The following is a 17705-nucleotide window of genomic DNA, read 5'->3' as shown; positions in this document are numbered from 1 at the left end:
CCTGGAAACCTTCAAGGTCAGGTTGGACGGGACTCCGAGCACCCTGATGTAGTTGAAGATGTCCCTGCTCACTGCAGGGGGGTTGCACTAGATGATCTTTAAAGGTCCCTTCCAATCCAAACCATTCTAGGATTCTATAAAAAGAAGGAAAGAGGCTTGAATGTCACCAGTCCTGACCCTGAAGATAGGCAAAGGAGAATGATGGCACCTTCTGCCAAATAGCAGCTTCAACTTGCACCTTGCTGTAGCACCCTCATGGCATATACAACAGATTGACCACAGATGACCTCTACCCCAGCAGACTGTTCCCTGTCTTCTCTACTGCTGACACACCACAGCAAACAGCCCTGATAGCACCCATCTCTGAAGTTCCTTAAGCCCAGCACCCCCTGAGCTGCCTTGCACCCACACGCCAAGCATCCTGCTTGTCCCACCACCAAGTCGCCCAGACACAACACCACACCAATACACCAGCATTGTACCCGTTACGCAGCCTGCCTTTGTCCCTGTCCTGTATCCCAGGGCATGTGGTCTGTAGATCAAAGAGCAAAGACTTTCTCCTAGAGCCCACACACAGCCAGCCTCTTCGGTTGGATGACCCAGCCACACGTATTTTGGGTTGCTGTAGGAACTACAAGAGCAAATAAACTCTCCATTTTTGGTTTTCTTAGAAGCATTCCGTTATTCTCTTCCACTCCAACCACAGATGTAGCAGTCATGGCATAAGCAAACCAGCATACTTCTGAAAGCATGCAGCTGCCTTTTTCATCCTGTGCAGGAAAGCAATTGTTGGGCATGTAAGAGAGCTGTTTGTACCCTCAGTGCTATAATGTTGTCAAGCTGCAAGTGAATTTCTTCAGCTGGAGTTTTCACTTCTTGGCAAGCACTGATGATTAAGCTGTTGTTTGGAGAGATTTTCATTTCTTTTCAGAGAGCAATTGCTCTGTTGAAGGGGCTCTTTAAGTTTGTATGATATATGTCACTCTCCTGCTGTATATCTTAAATGACTCCTATTAAACCTGAGGGTGGCCACCCCACACTCATTTTGAATATACCTTTACTGAGACATGAAATAAAATGCAGAAGATTCAATGAGGCACTTAAAACTCTTGCTCAGCTTTACACATTTGCTCAAGTACTTTGTGAACAGGGTAATTTGCTGTATCAGGGCTGAAATGTTCCAATCCTTTTAGCCTTAGAGGGAATGTCCACACGGGCACAGGGTCAGACAGTCTGTGTTTCCAGACAAATGGAGACCCAGGCATGGTCAGAGACATGCATCGCACCCATCTTGGCATCTAAATAATTCAAAGCCATTTTAGCCTTAGACATGCTCCACATTTTCTGTTACAATATCTTTGGATTTCTGCAAAACCTTCCAGATGAGGAAGTATGCAAAGCCTGCCATGCAGTAACAATGCATCCCTAAAAGATCTGGGAGTTCAGCCCTTCAGCAAACAAGCCCTGTGGCCTCCAAAATCCAGGAGGAAAGCAAGAATAAATGGATATCAGCCAAGGCAGAATTTAGACTGGTATAAGATTGTTTTACTGACAGCTCATCATTCCACACAGGATCCATCAGTTACACAGATTCCTCCATTTACCATGTGTTTTTCTCTCACAGGGGCCAGCAGAGCAGTTCAGATAGACGGGAAACTTGTGCTGCTTGTTCAGTTATCTCCAAGGGATTTTTCAGCTGAACTACAAGTCTGCTGATGAACATGCCAATTTATTATACTGCTACACTACATATATCTGGCAAGGTCTCATTAGTAGCAAATATGTTACTCTAAAGCCTGGTGTGTGGCTTCTCTCTGGGGAAACAGGAGATGAAAAATCCAGTCCACCTTCTGCTCAAGAGCAAGATGCTTAGGACAGTTTGGATGTGGAGCCCTAGGGAGGGTTTTGAGTCACGGAGAAGATTGGTTATTTTTATGCCACTAGGTTTCTGCCTGGCAGCAGGGCACAGGTGGTAGGTGATTCTGTTTAGACAAGAATTTTTGAAACTTGCAAAAGATGCTGAGAACTAGATGACTGTCATGCACAAGTGATAATAATTTAAATGAATGAACTTTGACCTAAAAGACTCATTTTTTTACATAATAATAAACCTCCCTGCCACTCAAGCAAAACACAAGTTGTAACAACATAATGGGATGGAGCAGAGTTAAAAACAACAAGAAACATGGGTGAAATCCACACCTCTATAACCAGCTAGAAGAAGGTCGATACATCAACCCAATCAAGACCTCAGAAGAGGTATAAACGGGACATGGGCAATGCACAGGTCACAGAGCAGGCTCTCTGTTGGGGTGGGTGGGTTTCACACATGGCAAGGCTCCAGCCAGAATTTCCAATGTGGTTTTGTGCTCAAGTTAATAGTTTCACTGATCTGTTCTGGGCTTTTCTTGCAAGGGCTTGGTCACCCCTAAGTCGGTCCCTGCCTTCTTCAGACTTCCAGTACCGGTTCTGCAAAAGCACCAAACCACAGTCTAGGCTCTTCCCTTCTTCTCCCCCAGCTACTCACTATCGCACCAATCCTGTACTCAGAGCTTTTGGCTGCCTGCTCCTAATTGCTGCCCAACTTTCCTCTAAGTGATTGGTGATACTGAAACACAAGAAATCAACATCAGCCCCACAGCAGCAGCAGGAGACTGGGAATTATCCATCACCTTTGTGTGTGCATGTAAGATGGCTGATTCTTATTAGCAAATTAAAGTCGTCCTAACTCAATAGTGAATGCAATTTAACACTAATGTTGGGGGATTTTCTCTTCTTTCTGAAACTACAGGGAGAAAGAGCACAATTACACCCATGCAGCACCTTAGCACAGCACAGGAGCTCAGCTCCCATCTCCATCACGAGTGCACAACACCAGCACATTACATTTGCGCTGCTGGCTCCGTAACGCAGTGCCTGGTCCCAGGCATCTCCCTCAGCACTCTACATTTCCAAAAGCAAATGCACAATGACAAGAAAAGTTCAGCACCGGTGAACATCAGGTCCCAAGGGTAATCTCTCCCCAAGACAAGGCTATAGGAAATTCTACTCTATATATGTAACCCAGCTGTTAGGCAAATACTGTGTGCTCTTGGCTCTGAGATGCTCTAAAACACTGAGGAGTCAGAACAGGCTCTTTGCTACAAACAGAACTTTGGTGGCACATTTCTTCACACACCTCTAAGCACTGCTTGCTTTATCATTGTTAATTTTTTTCATCTGTTTGCTCCTCACTTCCCACAGGGTGCTGCATTATTAGATCTCCAACAGGGCTATGTCTACCTCTTTGAAGACACAGGTAGATCTTGAGGGCCTGGCCACATGCTGTGTTCTCAGAGAGCACGTCAGCCCATGCAACACAACATCAGAAAGCCTAAGTGAAAGCAAAGCACCCTTGCTTTCATGCTGCTCTTGTGCAGCTGTTAATGCCAAGTGTGGCATCAGGTCTGTTTTGCTGGTACTGCTCTCCTCCAGCCCTGGGTCCTGAGATCCCACATTCAACTGGAGCAAAGCTTGCCCCTTGGACACAACAGAGAATGCAGTGTAAAAGCAAGAAACCCTATCAGAAATGTGATTTGTGTGATTCAGAGTGGCAAAACAAAACCTTTCCTTGTGCTTATTCTTCCTGATAACATAATGTAAGGAAAGCACTTCAGCCAATTTTCCCTCCCTTCTCCTGTCTGCTCACACTTTTGCTGTCCAAACAGTTTTGTTCCTCAATATGTTAATTCAGAACAAGGAGAGCTGATACACACACACGTGCACAAAGAGTAATCACAGAAGACTGAACCCATCATAAAGCCCCTCAGCCACTAACACTGCAGGCTGACAGCTCCAGGACACAAGTATCACTGTAAACAAAACCTCATTTATTCTCATCCATCTCAGTATCTAGCAACTATGGATTTGTGCTTTAGTGGACTGGTTTCAGGTCACTTCTAACAGACAGCAGACAACACCACACCAGGTGTACTAGGAGAAAAGAGCAATTTCAAAGCCACCTTCGCAGAATCCCACAGGCTTTACTACTGCATTTACTGCTATACCAAAGTAGGTGCGACAGTCACAGATTAGGAAAACCAAGTGCATAACCTCACAGGAAACCATAATCATGAGCAAAGGGCCAGCAAAAAGCCACTTAAGTCACCTTTAAGCCATAACTTGCAAGTTTAAGAGGTGCTTGAAAGTGTGGGGGCTCTTGAGCTCCAACGGAATCTCACAGGCTGGCAGCAAGCCAAGATGAAATCCAAGTCTCCGAGATGAGGGGATACTGCTTTATGTTATTTCCCTTCTGCTTTCTGTCACACATTCACCTGCGTACTTCCTCCACCTTCCTGGAGGGTTTTACACAGGAAACTATCTCATGGTCCAGGCAGCCAGAGCTAGTCACATCCGAACTCCTCCTGAGGAACATCACCTTTGACTCCTCAACTCACAGTTGTGACTGATGAAGGCCAAATGTCAATGGTTCGATCTTTATAGATAAATGCCCCCAGAAAGGCATAGGTGAGCTCTCCAAACAACTGGATCAGATTCTCCTCTCATCCTACAAGCTCCTACACATCCACTATCCCACCAACAAAACCATTTCTGTGGGGCTGGAAACAGAACAATTATATCCCAACCTTCCATTTCTGTGTCTTTATAGGAATCAAGAAATTCAAAGACACAAAGAGGAATGAAAAATACCAAGTGAATCATAAGCTATTCTAAATGCAGTGAGGGTAAAGTTCTAGCTGGGATCCAATTTAGGATAGACTTACATTTTATTTGAACTGTTCGTTCCTACTTACAAGCATATTAGGTTAGGCCCAGTCCACAGTCTTGAAATACCCACCGGATACTAATATTTGTCAGTAGAAAATAGAAGAAACATGGAAATCTCTTGCCATTAAGATCAAAAGAGAGTGAGTGTATACTTTGACATTTCTCCTTCCCTGCAAGGAGTCCCTATTTTGCAAAGCAAATTCCACCATGTAGCTTTGAACTCCTGTAGAGAAAAGATAAAAGGTGAAAACCCAGCTCTTTGAAAGTCAGCATCAAGACTTCTGCCAACTTCAGATGGAGCAGGTCTGACCCGTGATTTGGTGAACTGAGACCACATACCACACTCCTCAGCTCCTTAGAAGCTCATCATGCACCTCCACTGCAAAGGCAAGACTGCACCTCACGGAGGGGTAGAGACCAGATAGCTCAAACAGTGCTGGCTGTATAACAACCACAGCAAGGAGCTCAGAAACCTTCCTAATCCATTTACAATGGAAAGCATTGCACTCCAAGCTAACTACAGCTACAGTGCTAGGTCTACCCTAACTATCTCACCGAAGACTACCAGTGTGTCTCTTCTCTGATTACAGGTTTTGTATTGAATGCTCCTACTTAGCATAGTAAAAGAATTTTTTTAATTGAGGAATTCATGGGCAGGGACAAGACTTCAGAGTTTGCAAAACAAGGTGAGCTTCCCACAGCAATCAGGATTGAAGGAGGAGAGTGTTTCACAATAGACAATAAGGTTTTTGCATTGGAAAAACTGAGAATTACTGCTGTAGAAAAGGAAACCAGGAGTTACACTATTGCCTCTTTAAAAAGTTTTACGCCTCCAAAAAGCCTATATGAGCAATACGCAATAGATGAATCACGGTCATTCACAAACACTCAGAATGTAAACAAGATGATCTAAAATACCATTGTTTAATTTGAAAACTAGATCTGAGGAAGATCAGGACTCAGAGGGACTCAGATCCCAGGACACCACAGTTTCTCTTGCTGAGCATCTGCATTATTTCCTCCCACCTCTGTATCTGTCCCCAATACGCAGCCTCAGTTTTCTTTACCCACACTTTGCAACTTAGTTTGCCAAGAACTTGGAGGCCATCACTGGAAATATTCTCCTCCCTCAGCATCCTCAAGCTCCAGCAGCCACTGGTTACTGTCAGACAGCTATGCTTAAAGCATGATAACAAGTGCAGCATGTTAATACTTAGCATATTAAAATACTTTATGGGAACTAATGAATAAATTTACATAATGGTTCCAAGAGAAAATCTGATCACCGGTTACCACTTGCCTCAGTAATGGCTCCCTCAAGCACAAGCAAAGTGGTCACATCACCCCCACCCCGTGTGATGCTCCAGGTGAACACTAGTTACTGCAGAAAGTGCCTACCCTGAGCGACAGAGCCCAGAGCCAAGTCTGTGTCAGCAGCACCTAATTGGGATGCGGAATGGTTGCATCAGCCCAGTGCAGGGGCTGGTCCGCATTGCTGAGAGGCACAACTCCTGTCACGGGACCAGCTTGGGACTAAACTAGTCCCAGTTGCAGAAGAAATAGTCAGGTTTGCTACTCTTGACTGTTGTACCTGAGCAGCATTGCTGCCCACAGTGAGCTGGTGCTCTAGGGTAGGTTCTTCCCTAATTTCACAGTCCAGAAAATGCTCTGCACATACTTCAGGGATCTCTGATCTGTCTGCACTACTTTAATGCATTCCCAGACCACACTGAAGCCTTGAATTAGCAGGAGGTAAGCACACTCCATTTGCTGGAGAAATGGTTCTTCCCTGTCCTCAGGACACAGCAACTTTCCTAAATCACCTGTTGCTCCTTGGACCTTGTTGAGTAGGAACAGGCCACAGCTGACAGATCTGCAGCTCACAGAAGTGCTTGTTTGGTGCTATTGCTCTGATGTTATCATATTGCTGATTCAGAAAATTTTCCCCAGCTTATTCTTAAAGCATTTCACCCAATTGATGATTCAGTCTTTTTGCTTCAAGCATAAATCACCTTCCAGATAAAGTCTTGCTAGAAAGCTTTCATTGGCCATAATTAAAATGAAACTCTGTGAAAGTATAAACAGTGGATCAGCAAGGAAAAACTGGGCTGAGATTTGTGAACTTGCATTCTCCCTGCCCTCCTAATTCCTCAAGTTATCACAGGAGGAGTGAATATTTGCGAGGTAGATTACTTACTGCAAAGCTCAGCCTTTGATGCTATTTTTCTCTAAATCCGTAGGAAGGCTGTATCTGGACCACATATAAGGTCATCTCAATCCTTTGGAAATGACTGAATAACCCTTCACAACAAACTTCTCACTTTGGAAAGCCTGAGCCAAACCATCAAACTCAAGCCCAAACTCCCTCTTTCCTGAACATCCCTTTATACCAAACTCTTCAGCTTGCCTGATGCCACCACAGACCAACTTTTCAGTCTCAAAGCTGCTTTCAGGACAGAGCAAACTCTCGCTCTTGGTTAAATTAATGCTGAACTAGTAAAGCACATCTCGCCCTGCGACTAACCACAGTCATCACCACTGCAAAGTAAAAAACCTAACTCTTCTGAATACCCTGCCTCAAATGCAGTAGAAGGAAAAAGAGGAGCAATGACAAAGCCCTATTGATGCAGGGCAATCAATCACTCGCCATCTTCCAGAAGGAAATGAACGGCCCATTAAGGAAGCGGCCCATTAAGGAAGCAGCCCATAACCTCAACTTCCCCATAATGGGTCTGGGTCCTAGACTGCCTGGCATCAAAGGGATTTCAGCCCCAAGAATGGAGCCCGCATGGGGCTGTCTGCTTTAGCAACACAAAGGGAAAGGGTTTGCACAAGCAAGGCAACAAACCTACCCCAACAAATCCAAGGTGTGGCAGTGGGCACACAAAGGGAGGAGCGAAGGAAGGGCTCTGCTAAGCCTGAGGAACAGCAGCCTTCGCCGCTTTCTAGTCAGTTAGGGGGAGAAAAAGCACCAACCTTTTTTCTTACTAATTGTTGTGGTTTGAGCCCAGAGAGCAACTGAGTACCACAGAGCTGCTCGCTCACCCCTTCCCCCTCAAGGATGGGAAGAAGAAAATAATAATGGTTTCTGGTTGGACTAAATGATCTTCAAGGTTTTTTCCAACCTAGATGATTCTGTGAAAGCAAAAGGCTCAGGAATTGAAATAAGGATGGGGAGGATGATTCACCCGTTATGGTCACAGGCAAAAGACAGATCCAGAGGGGTCTCTGCTCCAGCGCACCTCCTCCCCCCCTTCCACCTTCTGCCACTGACCGTGGTGTTTGCAGAGGTGTCCCCTCGCAACTCCTCCTCACAACTTCCACTCCTTCTCCCAGGTTCTCCTTCTTAAATATGTTATCACAGAGGCTCAGCCGCCGTCCCTAACTGTCTCAGCCTTGGCCAGAGGCGGGTCCGACTTGGAGCCAGGGGAGCTTTGAGAAGCTTCTCACACAGGCCACCACTGTATCCCCCCTCCCCCCATACCAAAAATCCTACTACACACAAACCCAGCACCCAATGCATAATCACAGTTTACATAGACCACATCTTGCCTCTTGTGGTCCCACAGCCTTTTACAAATCTTCCTTAAGCAAAACACTGAAGGTAGGTTCAGAGCTCAGCTCTGATGAGTATCCTGCATCAGGGAATGCTGGTTTCCTTGAGAAGACCAGAGGCTGTGGCTGGCAGGGAAACTAGCTCCACCACTGCAAAATTTTCCTGGCTAAAAACATTCTCCTCAGCAGTGGAGAACCCAAATGGTAAATCAAAGCTCCCTGAACAACTAATGACCTCTGACACTCACCCGCTGTCTGAGCCTGAATTTGATGGCTTACTTCTGTCCTCCACAAACCAAGGAGAAGGACGCCAACACATGTTCACTTACTCCACTGTTCAAGTTCTGGATGCAAGAAGAAACATCTTCCAGCTTCTTCCCATATCAAACCAGTGTAGGTCCAGTAAGGATCCAGCTGACTCAGGCAGCATTAACGTGCAGTTGCTGAACTGACTGACTGGTGATGGATGGATGGATGGATGGATGGATGGATGGATGGATGGAGTGCATTGCTGTTACCTCTGCGCAGTCTGACAACTGCACCCACAAACACCCACCATGCTGGTGTAAGGGAAAGAATGTTGTTTTCGCATAATAAGCCTGATGGGAAGGGCAGGAGCGATTCACCAAAGCAATCAACAAGAGCAGTTCACAACCATTGAAATCCCTGGCCTAGGGCTAGAAGGCAAGTGGTCTTTTTGTTAACTGTGATGACCCAGTACTTGGAACTGGCTTTAGATGGATGCAGATACCGAAAGACTTGGGGCGAACTTTTCCATCTTAGTACCTTGCGTGATGAGCTCATGCATATTAACTTCTCCGCCCTGGAGAAAGCCAAGGTTCATTTCCATGAACATGCGATGTATGAACACATACATGAAGGGGCGTATATGTAGGTGGTTCGGGAAGTCTGTACACCCTGTAGTACTCAGCCAATGAGGAATCAGGGGAGGGAACTGGCGGTTGGGAGAAAGGGATATAAACCATTGCATGATGGCTGGTAGGCGCGTCCACTTGATGGGGGCACACCGTCTTGCAAGAACGTAATAAAGAGTGCTTCACACCGCATCCTGTCTGAGCTATGGATAATCGGCAACTGAGCGTTTCTCACACTGGGTTTTTGGTCATTGCTGTGGTGTGGTTTGGGCTTTTGTTTCATTTTTAAATTTGATGAACTTACGAGTGGGTATAGAAGAAATCAAGACGAAAACCAAGCGGCCAGAAAACAGCAGATGACTGAAGCTGTGAAGAAGTTAAGGGCTGCACAGAGTGGATATTCTCCACCCACATCTTTTCTCAGCTACTAACCTGCAAAAGCACAGCCAGTTCCTCAGCTAGCAGAGCAGCACAGGGAGGGGGTGACACAGCACGCAGGGCAGGGCCAAGGGAGAGGGGCAGAGATGGCTGCTGGCACTAGTTACACAAACACCGTCTGCCAAGTGTTCCCATGGCATGACACACACCACTCACCCTCCAGCCAACAAGCAGACTGTCCAGAGGCCCTCGTATCCATCAGACACATGAACCGACCAAGCATTAAAACCTAAGCTGGGGTCTCAGACAATGCTTGACATTATACAACAAATACTCAACTTCATCTCACCCAGGCATCTGTTTCCAATTAGATTAATGGCTATCTAGAATGATGCTACAATAGTTTTCAAAGCAACCCCCAAAATCAATACCCCAATAGTAAGCTCTGGTTTTTGCATGTGGTACAAAAAGCAGTTTGAGAAAAGATGATCTAAGACACCACATATTGATTAATCAATTCCAGCCAGGATACTAATGGGCTTTTCTTACAACAGTTGGCACTAGAAGGAAGGGGTGGGATTGCTGAATGAGAATGGCAGAAACTGGTTGTGTGATGAAGTTTCAGGGCAAGGGGAGGGCATGCAGTGGGGAAATGGGCCCTTCTAAAGATTGCTCTGAGTGAGCAGAGACTAGGAAGAAATGGAGGAGCTGAGCAATGAATGGAGAAGATAATAAATCAGATATATTGGCTTCAAACACAGCAGAATTGTACCTTGCAATTTACAGTGGTTGATATTAATAATACTTTCCTGTTGCTACAGAAACCCTCACAGGAAGGTCTGCGAAATAGCCCAGCATGGGTCTAGAGTCTATAATGAAGTAAACTGACATTTTGTAGCCCTACCGGCCAGTGGAATGGTCTGGAGGCATTATTAATGCCTACTTTAGTTATTTTTCCACATTGACACTTCTGGCTAGGACAGCGTGGGGTAATTCAGATCATCTATGCATGGCTGTCACATTGTCCTTGCTTCTACAGTCAACGAAAAGAAGCAGCCATCTGTATATTGCTAACTAACCGTATATTGCTAATCATCACCACTCGCTCTCTCCTTCCTGCCCCTGTACTTCATAAAGTCCTCTACTACCACAGAAAATGGAAGTGCAAAACAGCTGAACCATCCTCCAGACCCAAACCACAGCACTTTACACTGTAGAAACATGTGAAGATCAAAGGAAATCACAAAGCTGGGGAGGACAGGTCTGCCACAGATACACAGGTCCCTTACAGCTCCCGAAGAGCAGCTGTCACACTTTGCAAGGAAATACAATGCCAAAGGGCTCTATTCCCAGCCTCTTAGCAAGGGTTAGGTGCTTGCCTCTCAAGACAGGACACCTCAAAAGGGTAGGTATAAGTTACAGACACAAACAAGAGCATTACACTGTCTGAAAGACAGCAGAGTTGTTCAGTTGTTGCTAATTGGGTGAGGTTGCCCTACTCTTTATAAAACTGGAAAGAGTAAAACTGACCAAGAGGTTTTGACCTTGAGTGGCTGTGACAGACAATTTGTAAAACTGTATTGGAGTTTCTGAAACTAGTACTGGATCTCGGTGCTAACATCCAGCTGATGCTGTTCACTGATGTAGATTACAAGTTTGATCACAAAGGCTAGACCCAGTCAAGAGAAGAAACCTCTAGGTACAAAATATTAATGAGTCACTGGTTTTGCCGCCCTATATTGTGTGATTTGGTAACCAATTTTCTATGGGACATTGTGAGAACATGCTCCTACTCATCTGCCCATCCCACAGCAGAGCACACCAGCATCTTGGAGCAACACGCACCAATTCTTACACATGGCAACACCACACTGACACAAGACATCATGTTGCAGGTAAGCAAGTCTGCAGCCTCAAACCACCGCAGGCCACAATAGTGGTTCAAAGGCTCTTATAGGACCTGCAGAACAACCCTCAAGAAAATAGGAACAATCTTCCTAAAAAGCAGGGTGAGGTGCTAATCAATAGGGAGAAAATGTACAAACTAAATTACTTTTTTTCCAGAACCTTTTCCAAAGTAACGCAATGCATAACAGCACCCCAGGAGTCCTACTGCCCCATCAGCAGACTCACATTGTAGAGGATGTCTGTCCATCCCTCCATGGTGATGCACTGGAAGACGGTGAGCACAGCAAAGAGGATGTTGTCAAAGTTCGTGATGCCGTAGTTGGGCCCTTGCCAGTACTCCCTGCAGGTGGTCCCACTCTCACACTGCCTGGCAGGAGGCTCCTCTCCACAAGGAAAATCTCCCACCTCATCACCTGCAGAGAAGAACAGTGGGAGAAAAGTTACTGACTGAAGCCAGTCAAGCAGCTGGTGCCGCTGCATCCTCCTTGCACCACTGTGTGGATGTTACATTTCAGGCTTCCTTGTGCCACTATGGGCATGTAAAAGACATTACGCCCATGCAATCATTTATATACTGCTATGTTGTAAGAGCTGGTTTAGAGGCAGGGTGGAGCAGAGCCATCCCTGAAGTGCCTATAATTGATAGTTTGCCCCAGTGTTCAGCCACGTCATGTATGAGAAATACCACCAAAAAAAAAAACAAACCAAAAAATCCCCCAACAAACTGTGTGGTAAAAGCAAGGGCTTGGGAATGGTACATATTTCAAACACTGTGAGCCAACGATACACCCTCATACAGCATAGCTAAGTGCTAAATATTGGCACTATGACATTAAAGCAAAAGGGCAGGTTCTTCACCAGTGGCTTAAGCAAGAGCTGCTTGTGGATAGGCCCAGAATTGTCCAGATACAGAAGTTCAACCATCGCTGCATGAGGAGCCCCTGGCTTTGCCACAAGGCAGTACCACACAGCAGTCTGCGAGGTGAACTAAGAGCTCCAGCCCCTCAGTAAACTTCATAATTCTGCCCCAAAGGGCAATGCTGTGGATCATAAGTACTTGTGGCAGGGAAAGCACTCAGCTGTCAGCTCATCTGCGGCGGAGACAGAGTTTCTCTGCTGAGTTTCATTTCAGACCCAGAGAAGGCAAAGAAGGATGAGTCTGTCATAGTTAAGGACCAGAAGGGATGGCCAGAAGGGTGGCCAGCATCTTCCAGGGTCAGCTGTGCAGTCTAAAGTGTTGCAGCCCTCCAGAGATGTTGTGAGGACCAACACAGAGCAGTTTGGAAAACTAAAGTGCTGGTTTTTCAAAGTAAATAAATATACTAAGTAATATTCCTATTTACAGAGGGATGCAATTCAGGAAATATTAAAGGGTTTTAAAAGTGACACGTTATGGTAATGGAGCAGCAAACTGCACAAAATCAAATTCACCAGGGGGAAAACAAGATCAGCACTAATAATTAGGAACAATCATTCCATAGAGCAAAGTCTGCAGGAGGAAAACAAGATTGTCACTGTGGCTCCAGGATATATATAAAAGTCTCTGTATGGGTGTGACGTGTTTTCCTGTTGACTCAACACCTTAATGCAGGGCATCTCTCTCCAGCTCCCATATGGGTCACCACAGGCTTTCACAAGGTCTTAGTGAGACAAGCCTGCAAAAAGAAAATACCAAATCTGCCTCTTGCAGACCGTTTGTGAGTACGCCTCGCCTTAAAACAGAATTCAGTTTTATCTCTGGCCTTTTGTTGCCAGGTAATGCTCTGAAAATGCAATGCACATCTACTACGAAGGGTTGGGGTTTTTTTTTTCCTTTTTAAAAAAAAAGACCAGAACTGGTCCCTACTCCCATGGCTGGGGAAGACAGAGAAAGGGGGAGTCTCAAGGAAAAATGGGAAACAAATGTGATGTCCTCCTCTTCTGGAACAGCTTCAGGGCACTTGGGCTGGGTCAGCTGAGGAGGGTGGCTGCTTAAAAAGAATCCTGTGTCAGCAAAACAGGACAGCATGGAGGATGCAGGGAGAGGAAAACAAGTCAGGCATCCACTGGAACATGCACTGCCATTAAATTTTAACCATTTTTCATTAAAATAGAGAAATGTTTCTACTCAGAACAGTCTGTCAGGCTGAGTGGCAAAGGCCCTAAATAAGCCTTTTGTCATATTTTGGTCCCCAGCATCCCTCCTCATTGCAGTTTATTACTGACCTATTCAGGGCTACAGGAACATTTGCTGTTGACACCTCTCCTTGGTTCCCCCCACAATGCACTGAAATAACAGCTGGTATGTCTCATGTGGCTCCTGATTCCAGGAAAAACCCCAGGAGTTTGCTCACTTTGGGGATTTGGAACAGAAACAAGCATGAGCAACTCCTCTTCCAATTTGCTACTCTCTGACAGGCATCTCTTTAACGAGGTTCACATTTCCACACTCAAGCCAGCCTTTGGAGCCCGTGGTATCAGGCCTGGGTTTGTTAATGCACCTCTTTGGAGATGATGAGCACTTAGGTTTTAAAAGGCTCGGCTGATGGCTTTGTGGGATGCTCTGCTGCTCCGCTCACAAGGGACCGCAGCGCCAGGAAACCTCACCGCTCTCTGCCTTTCCAGAAACACCATCGCGCCACTTCCCGCCGAGCGGGTGGAATCGATCCCCATAATCCATCCGACAACCAGCTCGTTAGCCCTTGAGAAAAGCAGGGGCTGGTGCCTGTAAACACGGACGGCTGCCCACACCGCCCGGAGAGCGGATTCGGGGGGGAGGTGAGCCCAGCCACACCACGTCCTCCCACCGAGATGCCAGGTGCTGCCATGCAGAGATACACAACACACACAACAGTTTTTCGGCTGCACTCCCAATTCCTAGCTGGGAGCCACCCAGCAAGCAAGAGTCACTTACACACGATGTTACACATGACAAAAATCTGTTCTCAGTCCCCAAGCCTGGCACAGAGATCTCTCAGCCACCGCTGATGTCAGAGAGTTGTCTGCAGAGAACACCAATAGCTTTGGGGTTTATTTTTCCCTTTTACATTAACTAGCTTCTGGGGGGCAGGAGGGGAAAAAAAAAAAATCAATCTTCTCTTTAGCCCACTGGCTACAGTCAGCCCATTAGTGAGAGAGCCCCAGAGCTCAGCCTGCAGCCGCTACCTTGCAAAGGAAGGATGCAAAAAATGACCTACCTTGGTTGCAGTTTAACAGACCTGAAAATACTACTGGAAAATGCAGATCTGCTCATAATTGCTTTCTTCCTGCCATCTCACCAAGAACACTTCTGCTTCCGACTCACCTATAATGTCACTGTTGCTATTATTCCTCTGTAATTGCTGCAGTAGCCCCAGAGACCTTGCAGTGGGCTGAGACCTGTTCTGCTCGGCATGAACACACACTCCCCGCAAAAAAGTTTCCTCTTCTACAAATTGAGTCAAAAAATTCATTTATTCCAGGAATTGTCGTGCTTCGCTCACAAATCACAACACCCGACTACCCTTTACAAGTTGTGTTACGTTTTTTTAACATTACATAGGAACACAAGCAAGAAGACTATTTCAACCTGCTTTTGCAAAGCTCTGTGTAAACCGAATATATTAAACTGTTTCCATGTTGTTGCTAGAAAGCACTGTGAAGGATGCCCAGAGATTTGGCAGGGATGTTGTTTTATTACCATTTGAATGCATATAAATAAATCAATATTAAGACCTATTAGGGATAATCACTGAAAATACAAGACTGTGTTTTAAAGACAGTCAATTGTACCTTAAATTGCAATCTTTTGGAGACAAGAACAATATTTTCATCTGTGGATAGCCAGATAACCAACACATATTAGCACTACTTTAAAGGAATATCAAAAAATTACATGGAAAAAAATGGCTTCTTTTTTTTTAATTGGAATGAGTTCTGAGCCATGGACAAGCAGCTGGCCGACAGTCTCTGGGCATCACTCCTCTCCACCTCCATCTTCTGGGGTTTATCACTCATTCACAGGCAGACACATCATTTACTCTGCAGTGCCCAATTTCGCTTGCCCTTCTCTGTTTGAAGGACATTTTTATCCTTTCTCCATCAAATAGCTCCTTGCCTTCCATCTATTGTCTTTTTTTTTATTTTTTTTTTTTTTTTGTTGCTCCCAGTCTTTCCAATCTTACTATTTCACACTGAAGCTTTCTCATACCCATGCAACTTGTCCCAGAAATCTTGCAAGGAAATTCAATGTTCAGTAGCTGTTCATAGAGCTAAACCCAATGAAAATGTAAACAGAGACCAATGAATAAAAAAAAAAAATAACAAAAACGCCCACCCTTCCACAAGCTGGAACAACAACAATTTGGTTCTGTATTTCTACTATGAAAAAATTCTCCCATAAGAGGAGGCCCTAAGCACCTTCATCTCACTCTTGTGTAGACTGAACAACCCACTAGCATCAGTGTTACCATGGTGGTGTAACAGGCAGAGGAGAATCTGTCCCGGTACATGAAGGGTGAGGACAAAAGTCTGTTAGAGTGGGTGGGTAAAGACGGAGAGAATGCAGTGAAGGTAGAAAAGAAAAAAGGAAAAGCAACACAAGAGCAGGATAGAAAGTGTCCCAATGAGATGAAGGGGACTAGAAGCATTATGATGATACGCTGGGAGGGGAGCAAAGCTCAGAGCTCACCTGTCTCATTAGAGAAGCAGGTTTTATGAAACTTCCCCATGTAAAACTCCAGCCCGATGATGGCAAACATCACAATGGCGAAGAAGAGGAGCAGCCCGATCTGAAGCAAGGGCACCATCGCCTTCATGATGGACTTGAGGACAACCTGCAAGCCTGTGGGGACAAGGAAAACACATGATCAGTGAGAGAAGGAAAACAAGGTCTTAGGGGTGGGGGCAATGTAGGAAAGAGGGGCTGTCTAAGGGAAAGTTCAGGATTGGCAATACCAGCCAATGCTGTTTATCCCAGGGTGCTATAAAAAAGATGGTACAGCCATAATGCACTCAAGATGTGAAAGGAGAGTTAACTTTTTCTGACCCCTTTTCTTCAGATCAGAAATTCAAAGGTCTCTTAAGCTTCAGAGACACAAAAAGGACTTTTTCTGAAGCCAGTGGAGTGCCAAGACTCAGCCTGGAGCTGGACCGGGTCCTTAGGGCAGATCCTGCAGCAGTGTGGCTTCAGCAGCAGAACTGGGCACTGCTGTGGTACCCACCAACCCAGGGAGGGCAGGGAGGGCAGGGCTGCACAGGAGCTGCCTCTCCCTCTGTGACACACAGAATAGCCGTGATGCTGCCGTGCCTATCACACCCAGCTTCTGGAGAAACAAAACCCTGTCTCCAGGGCTATCCATCCACAGCTTTTTCACTGGCACTAAAACTCATTTTCAATTAAAACCAGGGGAGATAAGACAAGAGAGGTTGGAGAGATGGAAGTGTCAGATAACATCATACAGACACACAAAACAAAAAAACTTCAGTGATAAGCAGCAGCTGAAAGCCACCTTGGTGGCCTGTCCTAAGGTATGGAGAATGAAGGATCATCATTGTCTTGCCACCTTGTACAGCACTACTGAGGTCAATATGGGTGCATGCAGAAAAAAAAAAAAAAAAAAAAAAAAGACTGAAGATCTGTTGGATGGGAAAAATACTGAGAATCTAGAAGAAAAACATATACCATGCTTGTGTATGAATGTATCTCAAGGTTGTACGTTTGCCACAGGAAAAAGACACAGCACACAGATTTCACAGCATCACTAAAAACGTGAGAGCAATTAATGCTCTGGGGGAAAATATTGTGCTGGTCCAGGACACATCACCAGGTGGAAGAGCACATCCTCCTGGGGGGGACATGAGACCCACACCAGGACAGGCACATCCCTGAGGCCACCTTACTTCTCTGACATCCTTAGACTGTCACTACCACAACACCATATTGCCTTGCTCAGGCAAGAAGTCCATGAAAAAACAGCCAGCAGCACCTCCTTATTAGAGATCCAGTTAATAAATGACACCTTTACCAAGCCTAGGCAAGGGCCTCTCCTGCGTGGGAATTCAGATTCAAGCCCTGCCCAAGAAAGGATGCTGATTTCAGGAAATGTTGGTGCTGTTATTGCAAAGCATAGTCCTTGCTCTATTCCTACAGCACCAACATTTCAGTCCTGAAGCAGCCAGGGAGGTGACAGAGCTGATGCCCCAAGCGGCCACCCAGGAGGAGAGGGGGTTGCCTGGCTGCCAAGGGGTTAATGCGGAGAAGAG

The 17705-nt window shown here is 45.7% G+C and overlaps 1 protein-coding gene across 13 annotated transcripts in view; it reads right to left on the bottom strand.

Moving 5' to 3' along the window:
* The window catches only part of CACNA1B (calcium voltage-gated channel subunit alpha1 B), a 311698-nt gene that overhangs the window by 187184 nt on the left and 106809 nt on the right, over window positions 1–17705 (bottom strand). For all 13 annotated transcript variants that reach the window (XM_074890994.1, XM_074890983.1, XM_074890985.1 and 10 more), the window contains 2 exons: window positions 16132–16284; window positions 11709–11896 (listed from right to left, as the gene is read on the bottom strand). In XM_074890994.1, coding sequence (XP_074747095.1) covers window positions 11709–11896; window positions 16132–16284 — 341 coding nt within the window. The remainder of the gene's footprint in view (window positions 1–11708; window positions 11897–16131; window positions 16285–17705) is intronic.

This window comes from Strix uralensis, chromosome 21 (assembly GCF_047716275.1).
Source record: "Strix uralensis isolate ZFMK-TIS-50842 chromosome 21, bStrUra1, whole genome shotgun sequence".
Taxonomy (NCBI): domain Eukaryota; kingdom Metazoa; phylum Chordata; class Aves; order Strigiformes; family Strigidae; genus Strix; species Strix uralensis.
This window is presented reverse-complemented; position numbering and strand designations above follow the sequence as displayed.